The sequence below is a fragment of the Polyodon spathula genome, chromosome 29 (genome assembly GCF_017654505.1).
Source record: "Polyodon spathula isolate WHYD16114869_AA chromosome 29, ASM1765450v1, whole genome shotgun sequence".
NCBI lineage: Eukaryota > Metazoa > Chordata > Actinopteri > Acipenseriformes > Polyodontidae > Polyodon > Polyodon spathula.
In genome coordinates, this window is record NC_054562.1 from 2,657,524 (window position 1) to 2,683,105 (window position 25,582).

Sequence of the window (25,582 nt, forward strand, 5' to 3'; positions counted from 1 at the left end):
AATCTGTTTAAAAAAACCAAAATGACAACAAAAAATACTTGCCAGACATGTGTTGGTCAAACAAGTCCATATTTGGAAAAAAAACCTATTTGCTGCCATCGCACTGATAATGCAGGTCAGCTATTTGAACTTCCAGCTAGACAGTTCAGAGCTGGGCTGGCTATGTGAGGAATATTGTGGCAGGCGCATAGTTCAATAGAAAAAGCCACACAACACCCTGAGCACTCTGCTTATTGAACACACTCCAGTAATAGTTTTCCCACCCCCAGGTTCAACCAGTATCTTAATCTGCATTACAAAAAAATAGACAATTATCTTATTTTACTGTGTATTCTAAAAGAATTTCCTGAACGAGAGGTGGCCATTCAGCCCATCAGTGATTATCCGGCTCAGAGGAGCTGATTGATCTCAAAACTTTTTCAAGTCGGGTCTTGAAGGATCCCAGTAAGCATCCACAATGTGGTTTGGTAACGCTTGTGCCTCATTTCTACTGCGGGCCACAGCTCGCCCGATGCCCAGAAAAACACAACAGTGCTTTTTTCAAACGTGGCCAACATCAGAAGTTCTTGTCCTGTGTCAAAAGATCACTGGAGATTGTGGGATAGTATTGTGCTGTGTATTAAAGACCCCTGTAGCAGTACTACGCTCAGACAAAAAAAAAAAACTGCCGAGCAACGGACACTGCAATTGAAAGAATGTGTATAATTCCTCACAGCACCCATTAAAGGTTTCTGGATTTCAGAACCAGCCCGATTGTTAAAAGAATTTTCATTTTGTTTCTTAAAGCTTGAAAGGTGTAGCTCTGTCCCCGTCAGCTTCTTCTCCAGCACATGCCTCCCTGATCTGTGATGTAGTTCTTTGTGACCAGGTCTGGCCTCATCGGGTATGACACAGTAAACCACAGCTGACCAGGGCTCACACGGCCCAGTGGTGACACCCTTCTCTAGGGTTGGGGGCAGACTGGACTGGCACTGGAAACAGGGTTTTGGTGACCAACTCCATCTGCTCACCACTCTGTGTGAAGAAGCGTCTCTTCCCCTCTGTGGCCTGCGCTTTCTTTGGTTCTGGTTTCTGTGCTGACCTGGGTTAGGGTAAGCAGAGCAGCCTTCCTCATTTCATTCAAATCGTGCGACAGTGTGATCGTTCAACCTGCCCTGCCTACTCTACATTAATACAGACAGAGAGAGTAGGCAGGGTTGGCAGAATTCAAAAGTCAGTGTTTCACATGATTTTAACTGAATGATGAAGGCAGTTCAGTGCCTGGCCGTTAGCATTCTTCAGACAAGCTCAAAGTCAGGTAAAGGCAGATTTAGAATAAGTGATTAGCAATACAATAGTAACAAGAGCTCCTCTGTTCAACAGCTGCTTGTAATTAAAAAAAAAAAAAAAAAATATTGTATAATGAATTTTTTTCACTCGTAATGGTCAATCAACTTCTGAATCATTAACCAATGCCAATGAACTGATGCTCATGTGTTAGATGAAAAGCAGATACAGTAAGTCCCGGTCCTGAGTACCGGCACAATTCCACCCCTGGATAAAGGGATTGTAGCTGACACAACAATACCCGAAATCTGGCCTGCCCTGCACTTACATTACATTTGCTACTTAGGTCACAAGTGAGCAGTTTTCAAAGAAAATTTACAGTAAACATGTATTTTCATTTGTAAACATAAGGTGTGCTATTACACTGGGTGAAAGAATTCAGCTTGCCCAAGCCATGCTGTCAGAGAATGGCACTTTCTTGATCACAGTGTGAAGTTGTTTTGTCCTTCGGTCGACATTGTCAATACCTTTTAGAACTTTGAATGCTTGAATCAGGTCGCCACGTAGTCTTCTTTGTTCAAGACTGAATAGATTCAATTCTTTTTAGCCTGTCTGCATGACATGCCTTTTAAACCTGGAATAATTCTGGTCGCTCTTCTTTCTGGAGCAGCAATATCCTTTTTGTAGTGAGGTGACCAGAACTGAACACAATATTCTAGATGAGGTCTTACTAATGCACAGTACAGTTTTAACATTACTTCCCTTGATTCAATATATCCGAGCATCTTGTTGGCCTTTTTTATAGCTTCCCCACATTGTCTAGATGAAGACATTTCCGAGTCAACAAACTCTTCATTACTCCAGAAGACTAACAAGCAACTTAAGCATCGCTGCGGCCCCCCCCACCGTGCCAGATTTGATGCTGGTTCGAGAAGCATGGCATGAGTTTACAAAGTGACACTAGATGCGCTGGCTCTTACTCCTATAAAGACACTGCAGCTGATCCAGCCTCTGTTACACATGTCTATTCCAGGCAACTAGAACCAATGAGCAGAGCACTGGCTCTTGTTCAACGTCAGGGAGGCAAAATCTACCGAGTCAACACACTGTGCTACAGCTGCCCCTACCAAAACAAAACAACTGCAAGGCTGGCCTTTGTCCTCCAGCGGCCGGTAGCTCACATCGCTGTGGCTTGGGGATCGGAGGATGTCCACCGACCCTTCAGTTCTCCTGAGCTGCTGTGCAAAATAGAAAACATTGAATAACTTCTGGGCAATAGCCTGCGCTGGCTTGACCAAGGATCTGCAACAAAAAACATGAGCTGAACTTTGTGAGAAGCGAGAACTTTTTTTTTTTTTTTTTTTTTAAAAGCTCGTCTACTAACAGCTATGTCAATGATGGAGACTTCGCCACATGAAGGTATGTTAATCTGCTGATTAAATGGTTTTATTGCTAAAAATTGCCTTGATTTGAGTTATTATCTCACCAGTTTATATAGATTTTTCTTTTATGTGTTTGTTTCAGAAATGTTCACTTTCTTGTATTATAAGAGATGGGGAAAGTGTTTGTGTGCGTGTGCGTGTGGAGGGGGGAAATTGACTGGACAGATTCACTTATTTTAGTCTAGCGAGGAGACAGACAGCAGTCTTGTACCATAAGACAGGGAAAGGGTGTTGACTGGACAAAATAAAATCAAAACAAGGTTCTTTCCCCAGAACAACAACAAATGTTTATTATCAATTTCTCAGTACGAATATCAACAAGATTTTGTTTTTTTATAAACATACTTTTTATAACTATTGATTACAACTTTAAATTACTGAATTCAAATCGGTTCAAAATATAAAAAAAACCCAAAACAAAATAGAAGACACTTTATTTTTGCATCAGTATCGTTATTATAGATCATTTTCTGCACTTCCTCTCCTAACTTTATTAAAAACTGCTCGTAACTAACAAACACATTCCCTGAATCTGAGCTGTCCTACACTTCAATTCGTTACACACGCCTCACATCCGCAGTTTAGGAAGATGTTGGAGCACACATGGATTTTCACGGTATCTGCTGCTACACCAGGGTAAAGAAATCTGTTTGCACAAGCCCTGCTTTCAGATCGTGTAACACTTCCTTGGTCACCTGGAGGGTGACATTACACCCCTTCAACGGCTTCTTTCATTGACCAATCAGCTGCCGCTTCCCCTGTTGACTGACACGCTGTCAGACAGCGACCTGGAAGACCCTGCTGACCTAGGAAGTGCAAGTGTAACAGATTTCCTGTGAGTGAGGCATGGAAAGTGGGAACTTCCTTTAACCCAGTGCAGCAGCAGATATAACATGAAGATCCAGCATCTTTCTAAACTGCACATTTGAGAGCCATGCAGCGAATGGAAGAGCAGGACAGGTCAGATTCAGGGAATTATTTTGTCAGCTAAAATTACATTAAACTACATTTGAAAGAGCGACTTGGTACAGCAGTGAAACCTCAGTCATCTTAAGCAATGGACTGTTCTTGTAGTTTAGATTCACTTTGTATGCTTTCCTGTGTCCTCAACAGAGCTCTGACTCACTATCAGGTATACCAGAGTGGGAATTCAAATCTAATTCTACACTGCTCGTCACTGAAGAAGTTTCTTTTAGTATTTCTAAATTCAGTGCTACTTTGTTGTTTAATATGTATGCAAGATACACCACAGAGTTTAAGCATTATTACCCTGCAACACTTTGCCCCCTAGTGAATAAAAACAACACAGCAGTAAGATACATATATAGAGATAGACAGATAGATAGATAGAGGTAGTAGTCTCCTCATATAGGAACACCTCCTAAGGAACTTCTCTTAAAATATGATATTTCTGGCACTGCTAGCGATTCGCTGCTGACCGATACAGGACTGTTTTGTAACCTGATAACTCATCATCATCAAAATCAGATTCGAACAGTTTGCTCAATCTTTTCAAAACTGACTTGTCACCGTGAGAGTAATCTAGAGCCAGTGCTGCATTTGTACTGTATGCAGGGGTTTTGTTAATGGAGTTTCAGTTAGGTTATGGTTATAGTTTAACATATGCTTGCCTATTGCTTTTCTCTTTCTAATTTCGTTAACACATGTGCATCACGAGAGAAGTAATGTGTTTGATTCATACAGTTATTGGCCTTGGTACATTGTGTCTGTGATCATTCTGTGTCACGGTCAGGAGAACACTTCGCTTGCTTCCCGAGGGGTTGCCTCTTAGCCAGAGACTACTGTGTGTATGCGTCTTAGTGATGTATTTGCAAGGAGGGCAGGATAATCATGGTTCCACTCTGCTGTACCCGATATAGTGTAGACATGATTATGAGAGCTCCGCTGAGGGAACTGCAATCAATAGGAAGGACAGTCCTGCTGGTTCGGCTGCTCTTGAGTTTCATCTGAGTGGATCATCAATGGCAAAGGGAACGGGGTGTGAAGAGAGAGAGCGAGGGGGAAGAGGAGGATCAGAGAGGCAATACTAATGAGGGAGCGGAACAAGAGACACCTTCCAACACCTTGTGGAGTCGAGGCCCTTTCAAGGCGGAGATCAAACGGTGACCCGATAGCAGGGATGGGTCCTAATAAAGTGACCAAGACGTGCTAAGGTCACAGTTAGCTCTTTGCTGCAGTTAGTGTTTTAAAGATAAGGGAGTCCGGACACATCCCCCTTACAAGTTAATGCGTTTTAAAAAAAAAAATTACATTTTGAACCTGAAGCACCTTGCAGTCCAACACACAAAAAAAAAGTTAGTTTAAAATATTTTTTGTGACGGTGCCTACTATTGCAGCAGCAGTGTAGGTGAGAAATTACATCAAGCTCCGCTAGAGCTTGTTTAGTTTAATAAACCCCTCCCCTTTTTAGAGTGTTTGACGGGTTCTTCAGTGGAACATCTCGTTAATCACACTGCAGGTTTCACCGCTTTCAGTTCAGGAGGCGTTTCTTACCAGCTGAGCTGCGATCGGGCGGGACGGAGTTATCCAGAGTCACCGATAAGAAAGCGTCAGGTTTGATTGACGCCCGTTGCGTTCGATTTTCCTCAGCTTGGATACCTCCTCCCCGGCTGCTGCTCCGAAGCACAATAAACTGAGAACGACGACATTGAGCAGAAAGCCCTGCAATCTGGTGCACAGTAACAGGATTCAGGTTGCTAAAGAGCCCGGCTCTAAAAGAAATAGTACTTTGAAACATCAGAGTGATTTACTAGAGTCTCTGATGAAAAAAAAACAAAAAATGTTGAAAATGGAGCCTAACTACTTAAACGTTACAGGTTCAAAGTTTTCGAGATTATTAGTGTTTCAGAAAAAACTGGTGTAGATTTTTGATATGTTTGTTTTATACTTTTTAGCTTTAAGGACCGTATACAACTTTAAATGCCATTTTGAATTTGTATTTATATTTTTGAACTAGTCCCTAGATTTGAATATATGGGTTTTTTTCACCTCGTCCACGCTGTGACTGTTTCAGAGATGGGTAGCGCCTCATACTGATTTACAATAAATGTAGTGACTTAAATGTAAAAAATATATTGAGATATTTTCTTAAAATATATTTCACAGCAAAACTTATTTTCTTAAATATATTTTTAAATAAAAAAATATATGTTTGAAGCCCCTCTCACTTTCCTGAATATATTTAGCGCACTTTCTGAACTGTGTTATTTCACGGGTAGAAATAAAGTGAAGCATGGCGTTTAAAGCTCCTTTCCTTCTCTCCAATCTGCAGCTCGATTCACCTCCCTCTCTGTTTCTCACGCTTCAAACGCTATGAAAATCACAAGGAAGCTCTCTTACTACCCCCCCACCCCTCACTCTAGTGTTTGAATCTGTAGAAGATCTCTCTTTTCTTTCCTCTCCTTTTGCCTCCTCTCTCTAATGTCTGGCGCAGTAGAAGTTGGGCAGCAGTAGGTTGTCCAAGTTGTGTGTTTTTATCTCTCTAGCGTTTGAACCCGTAGAAAATGGGCAGCAGCAGGTTGTTCTCCCCTCTCCCCTCCTCTCGTGTTTGAACCTGTATGAGAAGAGCAGGTCGTTTTTTCTCTCTCCCTCCCCCTCCCTCTAGCGTTTGAACCGGTAGGAGATGGGCAGCAGCAGGTTGTTCTTCTTGAAGGCCTGCACTTTGAGCGAGGTCTCCTCGTCGAGCGAGGTGTAGCAGCGGCGCGCGTAGTCCAGTAGCCGCTCCTTGGCCGGGTCAAACTCTCCCACCTCTGCGATCTTCTCAGGGGCCACGAGCAGCAGCTCGGCGATGGGCGTGGTCGAGGCCACGGTGTTCCGGTCCACGCCGTGGTGCTGGAACGCCTTTGTCATGTTCTTCAGCTTCTGATAGGTCAGGAGGATCTTCCTGTAGCGGAACAGCACGCCTGCTGGGTCTTTGACTGAGGAGAGAGAGGTTAAGAGTCATACTGAAGTCAGTTCTTATCTTACTGTAGAATGAGTAGGCTTTAACTCAGGAGGAGAGATGGGTTATATTTGTACTCAAGACCAATGTCTCTGTTAAACATGGACTAGAAGATCTTACTGTACAGAGGAATGTTTTTTAGCAGAGAGCGGAGGGGATAGAGTCGAATCATAATATCTGGTCCAGTTTCTAGTAACAAGTTGGGTCTTCAAGGACACCAGTGATTCTGCCTTAACAACATGGCTAGGTAACCCTTGGTAACCCATTCCATCCACTCACCACTGTGTGAAGTAGTGTCTCCTTTCCTCAGTCTCCTCAGATCAATTCCACACTGGAAACGTGGTTATCTTCGTCAATGAATCCATTCATGGATTACTGCAGCTTTTATTTTGCCTCAATTAAGTATTAATCACTGATCTCTCTGGCGCCCCCTTTGAGTATCATAAAACCCTGCCCCTCTCCCCTCTGATTCGCTGCTCACCTCTCTGCCTCTCTCTGGAGATTCTGATGACGCGCCTCCTCTTGACACCATGGTGACCATTAGCCGAGGCCATGCCCCTCTTGGAGGCACCGCTCCCTCGGTCCGACATGGCCTCCTCTCCCGACATCACTTCCTCTTCCTCCCACAGCCCATCCTCTTCCTCTCCCAGCAGATCATCTCCATTCGCCCCAAATCCCAGCCCTCCCATTCCATCACCCTTCAGAGCTGCGGGAGACAGAACGAAATTACATTAGAAATCAACAAGGGAGACCCAACTACAGTAACTTAAATACTAAAAAAATAAAATTCAATGATTAACGTTTGGGCTCACACAGCATGATCATCCCCTACGAAGGGCAGTGTGTGCGTTTCATCCATTCAACGGTTCTGAAAAGGTTAACAGAGCTCTAAAGTGGCTACAAATCATAAAAAGCAACAAAACCCGTTAAATTAACTGTATAATAAGTTCTCAAAATATAATATCAATCCCACAAAATATTCTTTTGATGGTACTGTTCATCTAGATTACATTCGTAACAAAATCATATTTTTTTAAGTGTTTTTTATTATAAGAACAAAACGAGAGGAGGCCATTCGGCCCATCTTGCTCGTGGTTGTTAGCAGTTTCTTGAAGGAAGGATCCCAGAATCTCATCAAGCAGCTTCTTGAAGGATCCCAGAATCTCATCAAGCAGCTTCTTGAAGGATGCCAGGGTGTCAGCTTCAACAAGATTACATCTGTTTGTTTTTAAAAGACAAACGTCAGTCAATTTAGTGCCTTGTAGGTGGCTCTGCCTTTTTCGGTTGCGTTCTCCCTATTTCGACCTGGCCATGGGGTCCAGACCATATTACAAGTACAAATCACTCAAATAAAATAAATATCGTGTAAGCTTTCTGCAGACCCCATAGGTAGAAAATCTGCCAATCGGAACATGGAGCCTTAACCACAGCTATGTGCACGACTGGTTAGTGCGAGGTGTCAGGAAGACACCCTGCACTGAACGATTACACGTCAGGCGTGGTTTCAGAGTTCTAGGGTGGGAAAAAGGGATGCGCCTTCACGTTAGACTAGCTCCTCTCAGCAGCGGATGCTGTTGTTTTTCTCCAATTCATTTGTGCTACTGTGTCTTTGGAAATATTAGTAAAAATAATACAGCATGATAGTGTTGCACTTGAGACAAATTAATTTACTTTAACATAACCATTTAATGATCACAGTTTGATGTTACAAAATGTTTCTGTTTAAAAGGACTTGTGTGTTTTACTGCAGTACAGGCTCAATGGGTGCCTCTCACTTTTGACAGCTGGTTTAAGAGACAGTGTTTTTAGAGGCACTTATAGTCAGTGATTTGCCATTTTAATCAAAATGCAGCACGTGTACATCTTTTCACTTGAATTCTGAGGTTATTTTAATATAAAATTATTTAGATTAGTTTTTTTACTCACTGAAACCAGGGCTCTATGTTTAGATTTTTGATCTACTGCCCCCCTGGGTTTTTACTGACCTGGATCAATTTTAACTGGCCCAATATGTATTATTTATATATTTTTTGTCATGATGGCTTTTATTTTCACTGTGTTTCTAACTGCGTAGGGCATCTGAAGATAGCCCATATCCTCAAAAGAAAGTTTTTAATATGTCACTTCAGCCATTTAACATGTACACGTTTGTGTGCTGATGAGAAAATGACAATACTGTTAAGATTTCAAATTGAATGCGTACAAATGGTACTCATTTTTTCACAAGCAAACCCAAAACTATGCTGTTACCACATGGTCACAGCAACGCTAAAAGTTAATTATAATAATCCCAATTAGGGATGGGTCAGTGTAGTCAAATACACGATTACACGAAAATTAAAAAAAATTATTAACAGCATATTACATATTCGAGTACACACACATGTGTAAATTGAAATAAAATAATGCATATAGCAAGTGAAACTTGGGAAAAATTGAAATTCGAAAAGGTAATTTAACATTATGAATATAAAAGACATCCTAAATGTTAAGCACAACAACGCAGTGACTAATAACCCTGGACTGCAGTTCTCAAAGCACCTAGGGCCCGATTTTCGAAAGGTTTGCGCACAGCGCATGAGGGGTATGCGCGTCGCAAATGGCCGCTGTGTCGAAATTGTGCCAAGTTGCCATATTCAAAGCGTCCTTTTGTGCGTCGCAATCCATTCTGCGCTGTGCAGAAATAAAGTGTATGCATCGCGGAATATGGGGGGGAAAACCAGGTTTGTGACGTGCAGAATATGGCAGAATATGCGTACATCTGGCATCAGTCCAAACTCTGCAGTGCATTTGAGTCTGGACACATCCCGAATGCATTCCTCCTTGGTAAGTAGGCTACACGGCTCTATTTTAAATATCAGTCACTGCGTTTACATGCAGGCAGGATTCCAGTTGCATTCGGAATAGTGGAAAATTTGAATAGCTATTCCATGCCATGTAAACATGGTATTCCGAACGAATCCGTCCGTATTCTGGATACCAGTATTCCAAAAACGTGATCCCAAATACCCACTTACTATTAGGATACTACTGGAATACTAGCCCTTCTAGACAGCTTATTCAGAAAACCAGTGTTTTTCTAGACATAAGTCGTCGTTTTATAATCTATAATACAGAAGACGACTGCTTGTGCACCCAACTGTGCACAAATATTAGTACTTGTATGGCCCCAAACTGGTTGCCGACTATGCAATATCTTCCTAATTTTCTTTTACAGTGGGCTACGACTAGTACCACTTGCATACAGTGTTCCTCTTTATGACTAAGCAAAGCATTTATAGCCTAGTTGTTGCTGCCGATGTGCCATATGCACTAAATAACATTACACTACTTTAAACAACACTTAATTCTTAACAAATTGCTACCAAAAGGACCTATATTTTTATTGCTGTGTGCAGTAGGGTATGTTTACCACTGAATGAAGCATCACGTAACCGCAGAATACATTTGGAACAGCTATTCCTACACTCATGTAAACATGATTCAGAGTACTGGCTGCTTATAAACGTGAACGCACATGACAAAGACTCACGACAGCGCTCTCTCCGTACAGGAGACTGTGCATCTCCCCAGAGACCATGGCTTGTGACACCTGCCCCCAGACCTGTGTCACGGAGCGGTGTTTCAGCTCAAAATGCGTTGCCAGGTTTGGATGATTCTGGAGGGGGCGCTACCATACAGCCCCCAAAAGGTGTGTAGGTTATTCCTAGCTTGGTGTGTACTGCACAATATAGCGCTTACCCATGGGACAACCATACCACCTCTACAGGGGAATAGGGATGGGATGGTATGAAATTTGCACGATATGATAACCGTTAAAAAAAAATACAGTGGTAACCTTAATATCACGGGATACAGGACAGCATGCGAGTTATCAAATACAGGCTTAAAAGAAGAAAGACTAATGAAAATCACTTAATTACTGTAATCCACAAAAATAAAACCAACAAACCACACTTTAAACATTTGGTATTTAGTATTTTACTGTGCCAAGTTTCTCTTGGCACGCTTCTTTTTTATAAAGATAATCAGAATCACAATAATACTCCAAAAATAAATGAAGTTGTATACGCTCAGTGTTACACTACAACAGTATTAAGATCTATTTGCTCAAAATGACGCGGTGCTGTAGTCTGTTAAAACATTTTAACGTATAAAATTAAACAAATAAATAAATACTTTGATCAGCTGATGGCAAATAGAATTGGGAAATGATCGGTCTTATTGCTTAAAACACAAACATGTACCACAGGTTATTATTTAAGAGCAGAGAGGAGGCATTTATTTTTTTTCAACCAGATAAAATATGTATAGCCCAAAAAAAAAAAAAAGTATTTTAATACTAAAACGTGTTATTGGATTTACATTTATGACATTGCACAAGCAATACTGTTACAACTTGTTTAAAACAAAACTACGCTGATAACAAGTAGGCTACCCTGCTGCAGTCGCGGTCTGTGCTAATTTTAATTGAGAGATTGGTCGTGTTCTTATAGCGCAGATACAAGAGGTGTTCTGAGCCAGACAAGTGTTCCCCCAACAACCACATAAAAGCACTATATATGGATCCTAATAATAATAATAATAATAATAAAACTCAATGCAGTTAAATGACGTATGCGATAGACCTCCCCCCCAAATCACCCGCAATAACCACTTCATGCGCACACAGTTATGAATGACATTTATTAAATAATAATGGGGATGCAGGCTGTACAAACATGGCACAAACACACGTAAGACGGGGATGACAAAGGGCGGAAGGATTACGCTGGTCCATAACCCGTTCCTGGTGTGGCTGGGGCTCGGGGGCTTGTTCTCCTGCCCGTGTCCACAGGGGGTCCAAAACCTGGATGGCGACCCCTGGCTGAACCAAGAGTGCATGGAGGCCGGCCTCGTGTCAGGGTAACGCAGGATGAACGTTCCAGAACAGCCTCCGCTACCTGGTCAAACCCAGCCACCACATCAAGCCGTAAACCTGCAAGCTGAGCGCGCACCCCCTCCATACTGTGCTCTATTCGTTCTCCGATGGAGACTAGAGCCCCATTAGCCTGGCACAGCGCCTCCCTATCTTGTGCCCGCTCTGTCGCCTCAGATCGGGAATCCTCGAGGGACAGTGCTGGGGCTGCCTTTGACCTCAAAATTCAGCTGATACCACGGAGTGCGGTCCTCAGCAGCCCCCTGCTCCCCAGGGTCAACCCCACAAGCCCTGTCTTGCTCTGCAGCAGGCAAGGACTCCAACTCCGGCTTCATACCTGTGAACACCATAATACAGCCCTATTGAACATACCCGTACACAGCAATACTGCAGCAGTATTGCAGTACAAACACAATATTGTGGACATAGTAATAATAATAAATATGTAGGCTACCTAAAACACATTATTTTGTCTGCATGTATGTAGGCCGCCTTAGTTTCCTTATCTCAGGCAGTCATTGTAGCAGTATCAGTATCATTGTGTCAGTGATCTTAGGGTGTGTACTAAACACTTTAGAAGTGTTGATGCCGTTGTAAAACGGTCTGCTTTTTCCCCCCTGTATAATAACACCTACAATTACAGTTACTGCAGAACAATACATGGAATTATAACATAATGGGATTATTTACATTACTACTGTGCGCTCAACCTTGAATGTGTACTATGGTGCGACTTCAGTTTTCTGTATATCTATATGTAGACAATACTTGTATAACTGTCGCAGAATGCCAACAATGCTATGTATACACACCTAGGTCCTGACTGCCCAATTCCATGTCTCCCTCCACCCCATGGAGGGAGAGGGGCCCAAAAGAGGCAGCCATCGCCTGTCTTCAGGGCACAGTGGTGGCTCGGAGCAGGTTCCTCCCCCAGTTCCTCGCTGCTCCCGGATGTGAGCAGCCAGGCGCTCCTTGGTGCGAACGCGGAGGCCACCCGTCCTCTTCTTCACCACCGCGACCGACCTGTTTCGCCCCCCCAACTGCATTGACAGCAGTGGTCACGGCCACCCACACCCAGTCTCGGGTCGCCTGACCCGCCCTACGGTTGCCCATAATGTTGTCCTGGGCAACGTACTGCTCTGCCAGCATCTTCAACTCCTCCTCCGAAAACTTCGGCCTTCTTCGACCAGCACTGTTGGTTTGCTCTGTGATGTCCATGACTAGAATGAACGGAGGTCCACACACAACGTCCAAAAGGTGTATAATAACAGGTAACATAACGGAAATTCTACACCAACCTCAATTTGTGGAGAACGGCATTAGTAAGATATGTGCGCATACCAGGTATGGTCCTCTAATATATATATTCTATATATATTATATATATATATTATATAATATATATATATATATATATAAAATCTCTAACATGTTCATATCATAGTGACGTTTATAGCGAATTCCCATGCCCAACAGACGAGTGTGGAAACATGCACTCACCTCTGTCCAGCACACTGCCTTCCTTCTGTTCCTTTAATACGGTCCTATTAGCACATGGTAATGCATCGGTAAATAGAAACATGAGATGCAAATGTATTCTAGGTGGACATTTAATATGCACATAGCGCAATCAAATTTGAATTGGGCAAAAGCCCCAATTCGTCTGAATATACCAATATCTGTGCGTTAATTGCGATGTGCTAGTTCCAATAACTGCGCACTGCTGGCTCAAATAGTGTCGGAGTAACAGTCCACTCGGAGTTGGGTACCTAAACAAAGTATGGAGTGGGGGTGTAGCCCCCTCAACGTTTTGACCCAGGTGGAAGCAGTGTTACATGGAGACCTTGGTACCATGTGCAGTACAACTGCTTAGTGTTTAGGTATCATCGTAATTGATAATGACAGTATGGCACACCACAGCCCATTAAGTATGCATTCAGGGAAGGTGGATGAACAGCAAGCGGAGCTCAGTACGTTTCAACGGTATGCGATATTTATGATATTCGCATCAACTGCGATGCAATGTTGAACCCTAACCCCCCCCCAATCCGCACACACTGGATGGGCGGATCAGCTGTGTGTTTTATCACAGAGTATTGTATTGATATGATGGACAGCGGTAGTGTGTTTACATGTACAGTTGTGTTCTTCACTGCTCCACAGGCATATCGGCATCCAACGTGTACCATCAAAGTATGGCGATGAAGATTGAGAGAAGGATGAAGAGGGGAGGGGGGGTCCTGCCTGTTAGCTTTGCTGTGTGTTGTCACACGTCTGTAAATGCATTGTATAAATACGTCATACACCCATCTTGTGTCCCACTGCTTTATTTGGCTATTCCACAGGTTGCTGCGTATTAGGGGGGAGGGGTGGGCAGCTGCAGTTCGGAGAGCCAATCACCATTAGGGCACGCTGACGGTGTGAAAGGCACGCTAACGTTTTCTTAAAGCCAGACCGGTGATACGATCAACCAATTAAAGACCTGTATTTTCTCTGCAGCAGTCCAATCATAAGTTAGCTGAGGCGGGGCAAACAGTTCTGTTAACTAATTTCTGGCCGTTTTTATGCAGCTATCCAGTCTGCTGAATGTCGGTGTTGCTAGTTGCCAATTGACTGTTCATTTATTAAATAATCATAGTAGGCTACAATTAACATTTTAGGAGCGAATTTAGAATTCATTATTATTCTTACAAAAAAAAAATTCATAACGAAAAAAAAAAAAAAACACACATTCCGGCGACACTCAAAACCTTACAAACTGGGCTTAATCATGATGTTCGAATGGGCGAGTAGAATGAATAACAGAACGCATTTCTGTGTATTGTGTATATAAAAAATGCTTGATTGACATTTACTATGCAGGTAAATGAACTCGTTACATTTACAAATCGAGAGTGTGCTACCACAGTTAGACTTTGTCACAGCACGACTTACATATAAAAAAAAATCATTCAGAAAAAACCAGACAGTATCCAAAGACTTTTTAATTTTACTTCAAAAAACATACAGCTATGTTGGATCAGCTGGCCTTTAAAGAAACCTATATAGTATTTCCTCATGATACAATGCTGCCCGTATTCAATAAAACAGTGGCGTTATCAGTACATTAATTTGAAAACTCGGCGCCTAGCTGTGGAGCCAATTGTGTATTTGAATGGTCTGTATGTATGTGTGCACGATATATTGTGTGGTCTCGCCTGCTGTCATATCGGTACATACTGTGGCAACACCAATGCTAGCAGCTTGTCACATTACTAATGGTGACTGTCCATCATTCTGCATTCTCGCCTGGCTGTTGTGTGCAGTTGCTATATTGGTAGTGAATGCGCAGACGGTTTTGCGAGGCACAAACAGATTTGCAAATTGCTCAAAAAACTGCTATATTCCAATGTCTCAACTGCTTTATGCCGTTTTGGAATATCTCTCATTTTGTGTCAAAGCACTACTTTTTTCGTGCAAAGATCGAAGATCGGGCCCTATATCTAAGGTTGTCACATGACGTCTTCCCTCGCAACGCATGGACGCCATTCCACGGAGGGGAAACTAGATTTTTGCCATAGCGTTATCGTTTCTGTTTTTACCTTTTCAAAACATTAAGGTGGCCTACGATTATGTGGCTATAATGTTTAACTTCCAACAATATAGGCTACTTATTGATTACTAAAAAAAAGCTATACTAATAACATGCATCATCTCACATTTTAAATATTCTAATAACCTTTACTGTGACCATGTGATTGTGGAGTTTTGCTTTTCTTGTTCAGATATATATGGTTGTTGTAACTTACACTTGATCACATGTGTTCTTGCAAGAATAAGTGGAAAACCTGTTTGTCACTGTTGATCCATAGTTAACAAATATACAACAAACGTTCCCCGCCCCCCACTTCAAGTAAAACTGGACATGTACTGTGTTTAACATTTTATATTTTGAAACCTACATACTATATGAAAATCTATTTATGGGAAACCAAAGCCATACAAAAAGATTATTGTAAAATTGTGGAACTGTATTTTTTTCTAAAGACCTCGAAACAAAAAAAAGATTGAATCTCTCAGAACTGTTTGGAATACACACTACTGTTCTTCGTCTGAATGATTTATTTATTTAACCCAGCTTGCTGTGCTACGTTCCCGCTAGCTGCTCACCACAAGCAAAACGTTTTCCCTTGTGGCTCAACTATTTTTCCCAGAAGTTCGCCACAATGGCAAAGGCTTTGTACTTGTGTGAGACTGCCAGCACATTCAACAGGTATGCTGGTACAGGAGTCAATACAGACTGTTTAGTTTGTTTTAATTTTGCCAACTTTTGCCTCTTTAGCTTGAAGACCAGCTGTATAGACGAGACGGACTGCACTTAAATAACAAGGGAACCAGTCTACTTGGAGAAAAGATCCTCCAACAGGTTCAGAAGCATTTAAACTAGAAAGGAAGGGGGGAGAAATCAACAAAAAAACAGAAGGGAGACCGCATCAAAACAAGAACAACAACTCAGGTAAGACAACCATTAAATGTATTTATCTAAATGCTAGAAGTATCAGAAACAAAATTCTAGAACTTGAAGCTACTGCACTAACAGGTAACTATGATGTGATAGGTGTTACTGAAACGTGGTTGTCTGAGAGTGATGGGGACGAATATAATATTTGTGGGTATACACTGTATAGGAAAGACAGGCAGGACAGAAGGGAGGAGGAGGGGTAGCGCTATACATAAGAAACAGTCTTGAAGCCCAGGTGTTAAACCTGCACAAAGAAAATAAAACTGAATCAATATGGTCAGAATAACAGACAAAAATTCAAAGGGCATAATAATAGCAGCATGCTATAGACCGCCAGATTCAGATGGTGAGCACAATAATCTGTTATACAATGACATTAGAAATGCGTGTAGCAAAGGAGAAGCCATACTAATGGGGGATTTCAACTTCCCCCATATAAAATGGGAAAACCCGGTGAGTAGCACGAAGGATGAAATAGAAATGGTGGAAATGACAAATGACTGCTTCCTAACACAATTTGTCAAGGCACCGACTAGAGGGGAGGCATGCCTTGATTTAGTCTTTTCAAATAATGAAGACAGAATAACTAAAACAGAGGTCAGAGAACCACTGGCAAACTCAGACCACAACATGGTCTCATTTCAAGTGTTTTTTAAACCCCCAAAAGTAATGACTAAAGCTAAGGTTTACAATTTTAGAAAAGCAAACTATGAAGGTATGAAACAGAGACTAACAGAAGTAGATTGGAGTAAAATAGAGAAAACACCCACAGAAGAAGGATGGTTGTTCTTCAAAAATGTAGTACTAGAGGCGCAAAACAATTACATCCCTAAAGTAGACAAATCTAAATGTAAAACTAAAATTGCCAAAATGGTTTAATAGATCAATTAAAAAAAAATATTCAGCGAAAAAAGGCACTTTACAGAGCATTAAAAAAGGACCAAAAAGAAAGTACACAGAAAGAGTACACGGAACTGCAAACACAAGTCAAAAAGGAAGTTAGAAAGGCCAAGAGAGAAATAGAAATGAACATTGCTGAGGGGGCTAAAACCAATTCCAAAATGTTTTTCCAATATTACAACAGCAAGAGAACATTCAAAGAGGAGATTAAATGTTTAAGAGATACAAATGGCAAAATCGTAGATGAAGAAAAAAAAATAGCAAATATATTAAATGATTACTTTTCACAAGTTTTTACAAAGGAAGATACGGACAACATGCCCCACATGTCCTCCAGTTCCTATCCAGTTTTAAATAACTTTAGCATAACCGAGGCAGAAGTGTTAAAGGGACTAGGAGCTCTTAAAATAAACAAATCCCCTGGGCCGGATGAGATCCTCCCAGTAGTACTCAAAGAAATGAAAGAAGTTATTTACAAACCGCTAACCAAGATCATGCAGCAGTCTCTTGACACAGGGGTGGTACCGACAGACTGGAAAATTGCAAACGTAATACCGATCCACAAAAAGGGAAACAAAACTGAACCAGGTAACTACAGACCAGTAAGCCTGACTTCTATTATATGCAAACTTATGGAAACTATAATAAGATCCAAAATGGAAAATTACCTATATGGTAACAGTATCCTAGGAGACAGTCAACATGGTTTTAGGAAAGGGAGATCATGTCTAACTAACTTGCTTGACTTTTTTGAGGATGCAACATCGATAATGGATCATTACAAAGCATATGGCATGGTTTATTTAGATTTCCGGAAATTTTTGACAAAGTCCCGCACAAAAGATTAATTCTCAAACTGAACGCAGTAGGGATTTAAGGAAATGCATGTACATGGATTAGGGAGTGGTTAACATGTAGAAAACAGAAAGTACTGGTTAGAGGAAAAACCTCAGAATGGAGGGTGGTAACCAGTGGAATACAACAGCAATCAGTATTAGGTCCTCTGCTATTCCTAATCTACATTAATGATTTAGATTCTGGTATAGTAAGCAAACTTGTTAAATTTGCAGAGGACACAAAAGTAGGAGGAGTGGCAAACACTGTTGCAGCAGCAAAGGTCATTCAAAATGATCTAGACAAGATTCAGAACTGGGCAGACACGTGGCAAATGACATTTAATAGAGAAAAGTGTAAGGTACTACATGCAGGAAATAAAAATGTACATTATAAATATCATATGGGAGATACTGAAATTGACGAAGGAATCTATGAAAAAGGCATCTTGAATATTGTGTTCAGTTCTGGTCATCTCACTATAAAAAAAGATATTGCTGCTCTAGAAAGAGTGCAAAGAAGAGCAACCACAATTATTCTGGGTTTAAAAGGCATGTCATATGCAGACAGGCTAAAAGAATTGAATCTGTTCAGTCTTGAACAAAGAAGACTACGTGGCGACCTAATTCAAGCATTCAAAATTCTAAAAGGTATTGACAATGTCGACCCAAGGGACTTTTTTGACCTGAAAAAAGAAACAAGGACCAGGGGTCACAAATGGAGATTAGACAAAGGGGCATTCAGAACAGAAATAGGAGGCACTTTTTTACACAGAGAATCGTGAGGGGTCTGGAATCAACTCCCCAGTAATGTTGTTGAAGCTGACACTCTGGGATCCTTCCCAGAATCTCATCAAGCAGCTTCTTGATCAATAAGCTACTAACAACCAAACGAGCAAGATGGGCCGTATGGCCTCCTCTTGTTTGTAAACTTTATGTTCTTATGATCACGTAACATATGCATGTAGCACTAGCTACATGAATGCAGCATAAGTAATTTGTTGCCTGCTGCTCTTAACTGAGTATCAGAATACCCGGCCAGGTTAATTTAATTCTCTGTTCAATTGCTAAATAAGTAATTTTGTTCTCATTTTTAAAATGGACCTTTCAGATTCCATAAGTTTTCCAACTGGACTTTCTCTCTTGTTTTAACTGAATGATCTTTTCCTTAATTTCCACATGGAAATTCTAATTAGATTCAGGTGTTTTGCTAATTGCCTTGGCAAAGGTCTTATTGGGCTTGATTTATTTTTAAGTCTAAGTATCTTAATTGGTGGCTCTTTAAATAGGACTGTTACTTCCTGGTGAGGAGGGTGGTTCCTTGTTTGCCAGGGCGATTCTTTTTTGGGTGTGGTTTTTGTGGATGCAGAGTGTTTGAAGAGGGAGGTTGCTGGTCTGTAAAGGAGAAATCAGGAAGCAATAATCTTTTGGTGTGTATATAAACAGTGTATTTTCTCTAATCTGCCATTTTTCCAGTTTGAAAGTAACTAGTTATCTAATCTCCTGCCAAATTGAAACTATCCACATCATTCAAATTGTTGTTCTTAGATCCAAATAAACAACAGTGACTAATCCATTTATTATCCAAATCATCACCTTTTGTCTCCTTACCTGGTTGGAAACTCCAAGCTCTACAGGACCAAGGAAGAACTGGGTGGGATGCCCTACTGGGGAGGAATCTTATTTTTTGCTGCTGGATTATCTGGGCTGTTCTGACTGTTTTGGATTATTATCATTTTTGTTTATTTATTGGGAATTAATGAGCACCCAGCACAGAAGTCTCACTTTTGTTTGTTTTGTTTTTCTATAAGGACTGCCTGATTAACTTAGTGTTAAACACTTTAATCAACATTGGCTATGTTAGGCTGTACACTACAGAAAGCTTTGCTCTGTCCTATATGACTGGTATTAATGAGTGTTCTGGTAAACATTTTGAATAGTTCAAATGCTGTCTGATTAAAACTCATGTACACCAAATGTTTGATACATCTGTCAAGTATAATATTCCACGCATATTCAATAACATCTGCTATTTGAATTCTGGTGTTGCCTTCTAGTTTAATTGTCTTCCTATTTGTTGTAAACAATCCTGACTTTCCCAGTAATTTTCCTTGGTTCTGTTGCGCAATCCTACTGCTTTGGAGAGTTATATTGTTCAGGGTAGTTTATTTGTATTTCCGTCACAAAATACTAGTTATTGGACATGGCTTAAGGATTGGGTTTGTTACATGCATACCACAATTGGGAGGACAGAGGCTCTAATAGAAACAATCAGCGGACAACGCTGCTCGTAAACAACAAACAAATAAACAAAAACAAAAAACCCACATGGCATCCGATCGGGAAAAAACACACAGCTATGTTATTTTTCCCCTGTTTGCCATCTCTTTAAAATGTGTTGAAATATATTTTGGAAATAATAAAGTGGATTCTAAGGAGGAATAAATTTAACAAAATAATAAACACATTAATTATTTTAAAAAGAAGGATTCGTCTCACTATGATTTACTGAGTTTTAATGTCAGAATCGGTGGAATATTTTACTGTCAGTAGTCACAGGTGAAAGAACACTTTAAATACAGTAGTACCTGTACAATCCTACTAATTATTAATCACACTAGTGCAATCTTGTGTAGCTAGAGCTGCGGTTGGTCAGGGAGGCATTAATATCAACATACACTAATAGCACTGTCTACTGGCACAATTTTGCTTTACCGTTCTATAGTGGAAAGAAAACCGAGTCACAGTCAAAATAATGTAAAGGATTAAGCAGTACATGAATATCTCTGCAAACCTCTTCAGAATTTAGGAAATCTGTAACGTTTCACCATGTGGGACTAAGTTTGGCATTTATTACATTGGAATCAGTTACAGTGCAAATTAAACATCATATTTATGTGTATTGTAAATGGTAGGGTCTGGCATTATATGGCAAATATCTGTTCAGCACGGAGAATCCGCTATGAACGAATGGCACTGAATGAATAATGATGACTATTGCATAAATTTGGCCGGAGGTCTCGTCCGTGGGTCCCCAATGGCTACCTGCGCGAGCCCAGCCTAATCAACCGGACCATGCACCCCGCAGAACTACTAAATACGAACCGCTCAGCACTCAGGTAAGGAAAACCCCTGCTCACATATTTTTAATTTCTAGGAGGAAACCTCAGGGAATCTGTGGCCGAGGGCAGCCCTTCCTCCGGGCTCTAAGCGGTCACTCCCGTTTCGGCTTCGCAGCGCTCGACTGAGCAGCCAAAACGAAAAGCAGCAACAAGAAAGAATAACATACAGAGCTTTTATGCGCTTGCTGATGACGTATTGGTTAGGGGCACATTCTCCTTGCAGAAAAACAACTGCGTTTATAATTTTCAGATAAAACACACATTTTTCTGCCTTGCTGAAGCAGTATGTTTATAACTTGTTTATAGTATTGTTAAGTGGCTAAAGTTTTTCCATAGTGGCTAAAAAATGTTAAGTTACTTTAGCCACAGTGGCTAACTAAATCAAAGTCTTAGAGGGAATGGAGTTATGGTATAATAAAGATCTGCAACGGTGTTGCTTGTGACAGAGTTTTGTATCAGGGGTGCACCCAGGATCTAGTCTCATCCGTTAACAGGGGGGAATGAGCAAATAAAGTTGAATCTTGTCTCCGTGTGGCATACATTACACGCACCAAACTAAAGAACATGCTGCCACAACCAACCCATTGAAGAGTATTGAGAGCTGAAACAAGTATTTTAAACAAACCAGTTTCCCACATAAAGGAATAAATCAACAACGTTTCACAGGATTTATTTATTTATTTTTTACGCAAACTTAACGCACAGCGTAGCGGCCTGATTAGTGTCATTTTCCAAGTAGCAACGTAGCGGCCCATTACGCTCAACAGTGCTGGCGAGAACCCTGATGATGTAACACGATGACGCTGAAGTGTCATTCTGTGATCGGGTAAACGCGCTAAACTACCATACTTTGCAGTACAGGCTGTAAACGCATGTCGTTGGATAGGGGAGGGATTGAATTACACAGTTATTTATTTCGCAGGCATTTTACAGGAAAACACTAAATCTGATGCATTTGACTGTCTTGTATTAATATATATGTTTTTACAACTTTATGAATATCAAGAAACTAATGGATATAAGTAGATAGTTCATGAAATATTATCAGGTATGTTTTTCCCCCTTATTAAAAATAATAATGGAATGAAGAACTTATTTATAAATATTTATTTTGAGAAAATAAGAGTAGTGTCCACTATTGCTTAAAGACCCTGAGAATAAATCTGTAATAATGTCATTGCAATCACTCAACTGAAACAATGTCTTGTAATTTGCCCAAACATCAATATTTTTCAACAGAATGACAGCCAAAAAAATACAATGACAAAAGTTTTGACTAAAAGTCCTTCTCAGTGTCTATGTAAATTCAAATGACAAAATGTTTAATACACGAAGAAAGACTACTCGTCAAAACATCTGTCACAGAATTAAGTTTAACCGCTCTGGGTAACAGGTGTAACAAATCAATTAATTACATTTGCAGCTACGAAAATTAATTTTCAAGCTCGCCTCTTACCCCTCTTACCCTGCAGTCCTGGCAGCTGATTTAACTGGTTTCCCGCTGTGCTCTGCTGCTGGTAGGAAGCCGTGGTGGAGGTGGCGCTGTTACTGGTGTTGCTGGACCCTTGGTGCTGCTGGGAGGACTGGGTTCTGGAGCCATGCTGGGAGCTGGGATGGTGCCGGGGGGGTGGGGGCTGACTCGGAGCGGCAGGCAGAGACGAGCGGCGAGAGAGCATGGAGGAACCAGACCTGCGAGAGGAGGAGGAGGGGTCTGCAGAGAGTCAGGAGAGAGAGAGAGAGAGAGATATTAATATGAGAGAGAGAGAGAGAGAACATGGAGGAACCAGACCTGCGAGAGAGGAGGAGGGGTCTGCAGAGAGTCAGGAGAGAGAGAGAGAGAGAGAGAGAGAGAGAGAGAGAGATATTAGATATGAGAGAGAGAGAGAGAGAGAGAGAGAGAACATAGAGGAACTTTGTACCTCCTTGGTCTGGACTCTCTCCTCCTTCCTCCCCTCCTCTGCAGAGAGCTCTCTCAGTCCTCTCTCCTCCTCGCCTCTCTCTAATATTGAGAGAGAGAGAGAGGAGAGAGAGAGAGAGAGAGAACATGGAGGAACCAGACCTGCGAGAGGAGGAGGAGGGGTCTGCAGAGAGTCAGGAGAGAGAGAGATTAATATGAGAAAGGAGAGAGAGAGAACATGGGAGGAACCAGACCTGCGAGAGGAGGAGGGGTCTGCAGAGAGAGAGGAGAGAGAGAGAGAGAGAGAGAGAGAGAGAGAGAGAGAGAGAGAGAGAGAGAGAGAGAGAACATGGAGGAACCAGACCTGCGAGAGGAGGAGGGGTCTGCAGAGAGTCAAGAGAGAGAGATTAATATGAGAAAGGAGAGAGAGAGAACATGGGAGGAACCAGACCTGCGAGAGGAGGAGGGGTCTGCAGAGAGTCAGGAGAGAGATTAATATGAGAAAGGAGAGAGAGAGAGAGAGATGGGAGGAACCAGACCTGCAAGAGGAGGAGGGGTCTGCAGAGTCAGGAGAGAGAGAGATTAATAGAGAGGAGAGAGAGAGATTGAGAGAACATGGAGGAACCAGACCTGCGAGAGGAGGAGGAGGGGTCTGCAGAGAGTCAGGAGAGAGAGAGAGAGAGAGAGAGATATTAATATGAGAGAGAGAGAGAGAGAACATGGAGGAACCAGACCTGCGAGAGGAGGAGGGGTCTGCAGAGAGTCAGGAGAGAGAGAGATTAATATGAGAAAGGAGAGAGAGAGAGAACATGGGAGGAACCAGACCTGCGAGAGGAGGAGGGGTCTGCAGAGAGTCAGAGAGATTAATATGAGAAAGGAGAGAGAGAGAGAGAGAGAGAGAGAACATGGGAGGAACCAGACCTGCAAGAGGAGGAGGGGTCTGCAGAGTCAGGAGAGAGAGAGATTAATAGAGAGGAGAGAGAGAGATTGAGAGAACATGGAGGAACCAGACCTGCAAGAGAAGGAGGGGTTTGCAGAGAGTCAGGAGAGAGAGAGATTAATATAAGAGAGAGACACACACACTGATAGGACATGCAGGCAGACAGACTTACCATTGTCTCTGCGTCTCTCCCATGAGTAGGATCTGGAATCACCTTCTGAAATAAATGAGACAGAGCTTTAGAGATCTGAGTGAGCAACAGGGAGGATAAGCAGCCTCACTGCTGAAGAGAACGGCATGGAACAAATTTCTCCTCACCCCTTGATCCTCCCGGCACCTCCTCTCTCTCCCCCTCACCTTGGTCCCCTTTGGTGAATGCGATGAAGCGGTCCAGCTGACACCTCAGGAAGTCTCTCTCCTCCTCCAGATCCTCAATCCTCTTCTGAAGCCAGGAGTTCTTCTCCAGGGAGATCTGGAGCTGGGTTCGAAGATTTGTCACCACCATGTACGAGCTGGGGGCGGGCTCTGAGATCTCTGCCAATCAGGATGCAACAGGGCAGAGGAAACAGCCAATTAGAAGTCAGTTTGCAGAACTAACAATTCACACACACAGAGAGGTCGGGGGCCGAAGATTATTTCCGCCCCCCGGAACCGTGATTATCGGGATCATATTGGACACAGTGTCACTCAAAAACAAATATACACTTTTCACTTTTAATTATGATGCTCTGCTCTGTAGGAGTATATTTACAGTGCCTTGCAAAAGTATTCAGACCCTCTCACAGTTTTCACATTTTGTTGCTTTCAAAATTTGCAATCATGACACTTTGAAGTAGGAATTAATATGTGTTATATGTACAACCTACTAGACACATTCAAACAAAAAGAAAGAAGTCAATAGATAATTAATATGAAATAAAAATGGCAAAGTCATGATTGCATAAGTCTTGAAATCCTTTGTTGTGGCAAACCTAAATGAATTCAGGTGCTCAAAATTAACGAGCCACACAATTAGTTGAATGGCCTCTCTCTGTGCAATAGCGATAGCTCTCATGATTACAGAATAAAAACACCTGTCTCTGTGAGGTTCCTTGGTCAGATGGTGAATTTTAAGAAAAGACTCAACCATGAAGACCAAGGAGCTTTCAAAGCAAGTCAGGGATAAAGTCATTGAAAAAGCACAGACCAGGAGAAGGGTACAAAAAAATATATATAAAAGTCTCTGAATTTCCCTGCGAGCACAGTCTACTCAATCATCAAGAAACGGAAAGTGCATTGTACCACCCAGACACTGCCTAGATCAGGCCGTCCCTCCAAACTGAGCAGCCGGGCAAGGAGGAAACTGGTGAGGGATGCCACTGTGAGGCCAACGACAACTTTGAAAAAGCTAGAGAGTTCAATGGCTGTATGGCAGGGTGGCAAGAAGGAAGCCATTAGTAAAAATAAGCCACACAAAGACCGCATGGAGTTTGCAACAAAGCACCCGAGTGATCCTGCAAAAATGTGGCAAAAGGTGTTGTGGTCAGACGAGACCAAACTGGAACTTTTTGGTCTAAACGTCAAGCGTTACGTTTGCTACAGACCCAACATAGCACATCTCCCAGTCAACACCATCCCTACAGTCAAGCATGGTGGTGGCAGCATCATGCTGTGGGGATGCTTCTCCTTAGCAGGGACTGGAAAGCTTGTTAGGATTGAAGGAAAAATGGATGGAGCAAAGTACTGGCAAATACCAGAGGAAAACCTGTTTCAGTCTGCTAAAGACTTAAAACTGGGGCGACAATTCACCTTTCAGCAGAACA

General features: G+C 41.9%; 1 protein-coding gene across 3 annotated transcripts in view; it reads right to left on the minus strand.

Annotated features, from left to right (window-relative positions):
* Positions 1–2,972: 2,972 nt before the first annotated feature.
* LOC121302319 (coiled-coil domain-containing protein 106-like) overlaps positions 2,973–25,582 on the minus strand; it is a 27,117-nt gene continuing 4,507 nt past the window's right edge. For 2 of the 3 annotated variants that reach the window (XM_041232195.1, XM_041232193.1), the window contains 5 exons: positions 24,138–24,314; positions 23,953–23,997; positions 22,400–22,654; positions 7,151–7,375; positions 2,973–6,646 (listed from right to left, as the gene is read on the minus strand). In XM_041232195.1, coding sequence (XP_041088129.1) covers positions 6,330–6,646; positions 7,151–7,375; positions 22,400–22,654; positions 23,953–23,997; positions 24,138–24,314 — 1,019 coding nt within the window. In that variant the 3' untranslated portion in view covers positions 2,973–6,329. The remainder of the gene's footprint in view (positions 6,647–7,150; positions 7,376–22,399; positions 22,655–23,952; positions 23,998–24,137; positions 24,315–25,582) is intronic. The other variant, XM_041232194.1, reaches the window with a different exon arrangement.